The sequence below is a fragment of the Mandrillus leucophaeus genome, unplaced genomic scaffold, assembly GCF_000951045.1.
Source record: "Mandrillus leucophaeus isolate KB7577 unplaced genomic scaffold, Mleu.le_1.0 Scaffold59, whole genome shotgun sequence".
In the NCBI taxonomy this organism is placed as follows: domain Eukaryota; kingdom Metazoa; phylum Chordata; class Mammalia; order Primates; family Cercopithecidae; genus Mandrillus; species Mandrillus leucophaeus.
The window spans coordinates 3389532-3394824 of NW_012106363.1; the positions used below are offsets into that span (position 1 = coordinate 3389532).

Sequence of the window (5293 nt, forward strand, 5' to 3'; positions counted from 1 at the left end):
GATAGCGGAAGTAGAACATTTTCGAGACCGGAAGTGAGTGAACGCAAACATGGCGTCTGTGGTGCTGGCGCTGAGGACCCGAACAGCTGGTAATGGGACGCAGTAGTCAGAGCGGGGCGAGGCGGGGAGGCAGAGTGGAGCTCCAGCAGGGAGGGAAGGAGGTGATACTGATCCCCGCGGAGGACCCTGGATGCGAGGGGAAGTGTGTGGGCCACTCCAGGTTTGAGGGACGCTGTCGCTGGTCACGTGACACATCCTGGGTAGAACCATGAGTGGGGGAGTTGGAGGAGCACTTGGCCTTCTCCTGCCTCAGGAGCACGGACGGCTTTCTTGGCGGTTGGGGGTTTGGGTGGATCCTTTCTCTGTATGAGTATTAGTAACAATGGCACATTGGTGATGAAAAAATTAATCTATTCATTCAACAAATTGAGGTCTTACTTTGTGGTAGACACGGCGGCAGGTGTTCAGAAAATCAGCAGAAAACGTGAAGACATGGCTTCTAGCCCCCGAACGGTTTTCTCTGGTGCATAAGCCAATAAATGAACACATAAAGTAGTTGCAAACTGGCAAGTGCTGTGAAGAAAGAAAATGAGTGTGTGTGTGTGTTTTCTTAGATTGAACGGCGAAGGAAGTCTTCTGAGGAGATAACATTTAAGAACTAAAGAATGACAGGAGGCGGGGTATGATGGCTCATGCCTGTAGTCCCAACACTGGGAGGCCGAGGCGGGCGGATCGCTTGAGCCCAGGAGTTCAAGACCAACTGGGCCAGATGGCAAAACCCCATCTCTACAAAAAATACAAAAATTAGCCCAGTGTGGTGGCGCTTGCCTGTGGTCTCAGATACCCAGGAGGCTGAGGTGGGAGGATCACCTGAGCTCAGGAGGTCGAGCCTGCAGTGAGCCATGTACATACCACTGCACTCCAGCCTGGGTGACAGAATGGGGCCCTATCCTCACCCCCCCCCAAAAAAAAAAAGAATGACAGGAGACCTAGCCCTGTGTAGAGTGAGGGACAGGAGAGTGACTTGAGCCAGTTCTACATTTTGAGAAGCAAACTATTCCTGTTATGTAAATTTAAAGGGGATAGGAGTGGAAATGAGGAAATCAGATGGAAAGCCATAATATCCCTGAGCAGAGATGATTTAGCCAAGACGTTTGTGGTGGCAGTGAACTTGGAGGAAAATGGATGAATTTGAGATCTGTTCTGGAGTTAGCATCCACAGAGCTTGCTGGTGAACTGAATATGTGAGGTCAGCAAAGAGAAGGAATCCGCAGTGACTGTGGTTTCTGCCTAAGCAACTGACTGAATGGTAGCACCATTTACTTTGAGGAGGAGGATGGGGAGTAGGGTGAAGAGCAAATATTTGTGAATGAGATAATGTAAGTAAAGTAAAAGCCCAGCTCCTGAGCTTAGTAAGTATGTAAATGAATGAATAGATGTTTAAAGGTAGGTAGATCCTGGTGCTGGGCATTTAACATGTTGTCTTTCTGAGTCCTTATCTCTGGTCCTTTGCCGCAGTTAGTCTATGTTGTCATGGAAATGTCAGAAACCCAGGTTTCAGACACTCTGAACTTACAGGCTCCAGAGACCCACAAAGCTTCTCTAAAGACACTGGCATGGGCCTTAAATCATGGCTGTGTCTGGAGACCTGCAGGCAAGGAGTTGCACCCCTAAGCTTGTCATACAGCAAGGGACTACCATCTTAGTATGAATTTTAGTTTGTTTTACTTTTTCAAATGAATGCTATTGAGCACTTTGGAATGAGTATGGAGGGGTCAGATTAACAAGGGCAGTCTGTGGGTCATGGTTGGACCTCTGCTTGATGTGCTTTGAGAAGAAAGGGCCCAGCCTTCTGAAATGGCCAGGACCCTGTGGGAGCCACCTTCAGACCAGCTACCCTTTTAGTTTACTAGTATTTGGTGAGCAGTGGATGAGTGAATAGCTGAGAAAGTCATGGGTGAGGCCTGTAATCCCAACAATTTGGGATCACCTGAGGTCAGGAGTTCCAGACCAGCCTGGCTAACATGGTGAAACCCCGTTTCTACTAAAAATACAAAAAATTAGCCGGGCGTGGTGGCACACACCTGTAATCCCAGCTACTTGGGAGGCTGAGGCAGGAGAATCGCTTGAACCCGGGAGGCAGAGGTTGCAGTGAGCCAAGACTGCGCCCATTGCACTCCAGCTTGGGCAACAAGAGCAAAACTCCGTCTTAAAAAAAAAGAAAAAGTCGTGAGTGAGCCTGAAACAGAAGCCTCTCTGGATGTGCTGGGCTTCCCAAGTCTGTTCTGGCACCTCCATGGTGCATGAGGGTGAGTGAGCCTCTGAAGCAGGCAGCTCTGTGGTGTCCATTTCTCCTCAGCACATTTAGACTAAATGTGTCAGGACCCAGAACACATGATGTTTATTTTTTTCCATTTATGTTTCACTGCTCTCCCGCCCCCTCCCCCAAAAGAAGAAAGCCAAGGACCTTCAGGTATTCCCTGAGAACTAATACACTCAGTGGCACTTTTGCTCCCCTGACACATCTTTCTCATCTCCCCACCACCTCTCACCTCTCAGCATGTGCCCCATTGAGGCAGAAATAGTTTGAGCCTGTCTGTCTGAACAATGTTTCTGTTTTCTTTGCAGTTACATCCTTGCTGAGCTCCACTCCTGCTACAGCTCTTGCTGTCAGATATGCATCCAAGAAGACGGGTGGTAGCTCCAGAAACCTTGGTGGAAAGTCATCAGGCAAACGCCTAGGCATTAAGAAAATGGAAGGTGAGGATGTGCCTTGGCTTCCCCTTCCCAGCTGCACCCTGTCCTGGTGTTCCTTAGGAGAGCAGAAGAACCCTGCATGTTCCTGGCCCTATTCTTCCTCACCATCATAATTGTCTCCAGATTAAAGGAACAGATAAGACCTGAGGAAGGGTCATAGGGTGGGTGGGTATGAACCATAACTATGCAATTAGAGATAAGAGCTGCTGGGTGGCAGATCCTGCAGTGCTTGTGTTGGACTGTCTGGGAGTTGTTTTTGGCCAGGGGCAGGCTTGGAAGTTGGTATGCAGCATTTAGGCCATCATGTTTTCTTGGTAGTTTGCTATGCTGCCCCAGTCACTGTGGACTTCTCTTCTAGGTCACTATGTTCATGCTGGGAACATCATTGGAACACAGCGCCATTTCCGCTGGCACCCAGGTGCCCATGTGAGTTGCTCTGTTGCTGCCCCCTTTTTCCTTTCTAGGATGACCTCTCCTTGCCCCTAAGCATGGTAGTAACAGTTGCATGTATTGGGTGCTTACCAAATGGCAAGCATTGTGCTGATTCCCATGCCTACACGATCTCATTTCTTCCTTACTGCATCCCTGTGAGGTGGGTATTGTCTCTATTTTACAGGTGAAATGCCAGAGACTTAGAGGGGGTGGAAGGAGCAAGTGACTGCTGGGATTTGCACCAGGTCTGCCTAACTCCCAGATCATTATGTTTTGCTTTGGTGTTGCATTGGCCTGGTATTCTTGGTTCTTCTTTCTAACCCTCAGTTCTTGGAGGACAAGATATCTAAAATATTATTTTAGTCTTGGGAAACTAATTTCAATTTATTAGTTTTTCATTATGTCTAAGATCTCTCCCTTTGCATAGACTTACTTGTAGATGGTTGAAAGATAGCTTGAATTTATTGAAATAGAATTCAGTATGCCAGAAATTAGGTTCATACCAGGTGGGGATTTCAGTTTCAGCAAGTTGGCATCATTTTTATAGGGTAGGACAGTTCTTTGTTACAGAGACAGAACGATACTCTACTCTTCACATTATTTTAAATATTAGTTTCCTTTGTAAACAGTTTCCCTTCCCTCACCCCTTTTTGGATAATTTCATATGTAGTAGCTTTACCTTTTAGAACTTAAGACATTAGATGTGTAGCTATGTCAACAACAATCAAAGCTAACATATTTTGAGCTGGACGGTATTCTAAGCCCTTTATGATTGTTGACTATGAATCCTCAAATTGATCCTGTAAAGTAGCTAATATTATTCCCATTTGACAGATGAAAAAAAACGGAGGCACAGTGAAGTAAACTTGCCTAAGACCACACAGGAGTAAGTAGCAGTGCTGGTATTTGAACCAGACATCCTGGCTCCAGAGCCCATTCTTTTAATCAGAGAGACAGAATAGTGCTGGACTACCTGGGTAAAATCTGCCACACACCCAGCCTGAAGTTCTAAAAGAAAAAGCTAAAAAATATGGTTAAAAACTGTACATCCAACATAGTTTAACCTCTCTGCTTCGTATTTCTCATCTGAAAAATGGCATTGGAGATAATACCTCTTTTACAAGGTGAGGATTAAATGACTTAATGGGTATTAAAGAGCTTACATGGGTATTAGCTGATGCAATAGTATGATTGTTTTATTGGCATATGCATTATACATATAGCTTTGGTCTATATTTTCCATAGAGCCTAAACTTTATAAATCACTACCCAGATGAAAATTTACATCAAACTAGTGTTTTAATATGACATATGACAGTTCTAGTGTTGTTTAAGTCTTAAATGAAGATTTAGGGCATCTTCCTGGGTTTTGGGATCTGTCCACTTTGGCTTCTGACCAGTTACATAGACATGGCTCCAGGTAACAGCCCCCTGGGACTGAACAGTGACCCACGTTGGCTGTTGGAGCTTTCTTTTCCCTCATTTGTTATGAGTCAGTAAAGAAGCAGAAGGTTTGGAAGTGCCAGCCAGTGGGAAAGGGAACCTGAGATGGCATTCTCTGATCCCCCTCTTCGACCCCAGGGCGTGGCTCTGTGTGAGAAGTCTGTCCCAAAATTCTGGGACGGGCCACCTCGCTGACCAGCTGACCAGGTCTGTGTGTTGCAGGTGGGTCTTGGGAAGAATAAATGTCTGTATGCCCTGGAAGAGGGGATAGTCCGCTACACTAAGGAGGTCTACGTGCCTCATCCCAGAAACACGGAGGCTGTGGATCTGATCACCAGGCTGCCCAAGGGTGCTGTACTCTACAAGACTTTTGTCCACGTGGTTCCTGCCAAGCCGGAGGGCACCTTCAAACTGGTAGCTATGCTTTGATGTCCTGTTTGAGGCCATCAGACAGACTGGAGCCCAGGTGACAGGAGATGGTGATACCAGAAGTCAAGGGTTGGGGCGACGACACGGCCTCCCAAGGAAGAGGTCTGCTTGATGGTGACTCTGCAGGAGACTCTGAAGTGACTGCTGGGAAACCCTTTGGGAGACCTGACCTGGGGCCAAAAATAAAGTGAGCCAGAGTCATGAACGCATGCTATTTAGGGACACACCTGGA

At 46.8% G+C, this 5293-nt stretch overlaps 1 protein-coding gene across 2 annotated transcripts; it reads left to right on the top strand.

The window, feature by feature from the left end:
• Positions 1–12: 12 nt before the first annotated feature.
• MRPL27 (mitochondrial ribosomal protein L27) lies at positions 13–5293 on the top strand. Of its 2 annotated transcripts, none has more exons than XM_011999259.1 (4): positions 13–89; positions 2629–2760; positions 3116–3183; positions 4855–5291. In XM_011999259.1, the coding sequence occupies exons 1-4, from the start codon at positions 50–52 to the stop codon at positions 5059–5061; spliced, it is 447 nt and encodes a 148-aa protein (XP_011854649.1). In that variant the 5' UTR covers positions 13–49; the 3' UTR covers positions 5062–5291. The 2 variants fall into 2 exon arrangements, with proteins under 2 accessions (XP_011854649.1, XP_011854650.1); XM_011999260.1 differs by lacking the exon at positions 13–89 and adding an exon at positions 2057–2309 and having other exon boundaries at positions 4855–5293.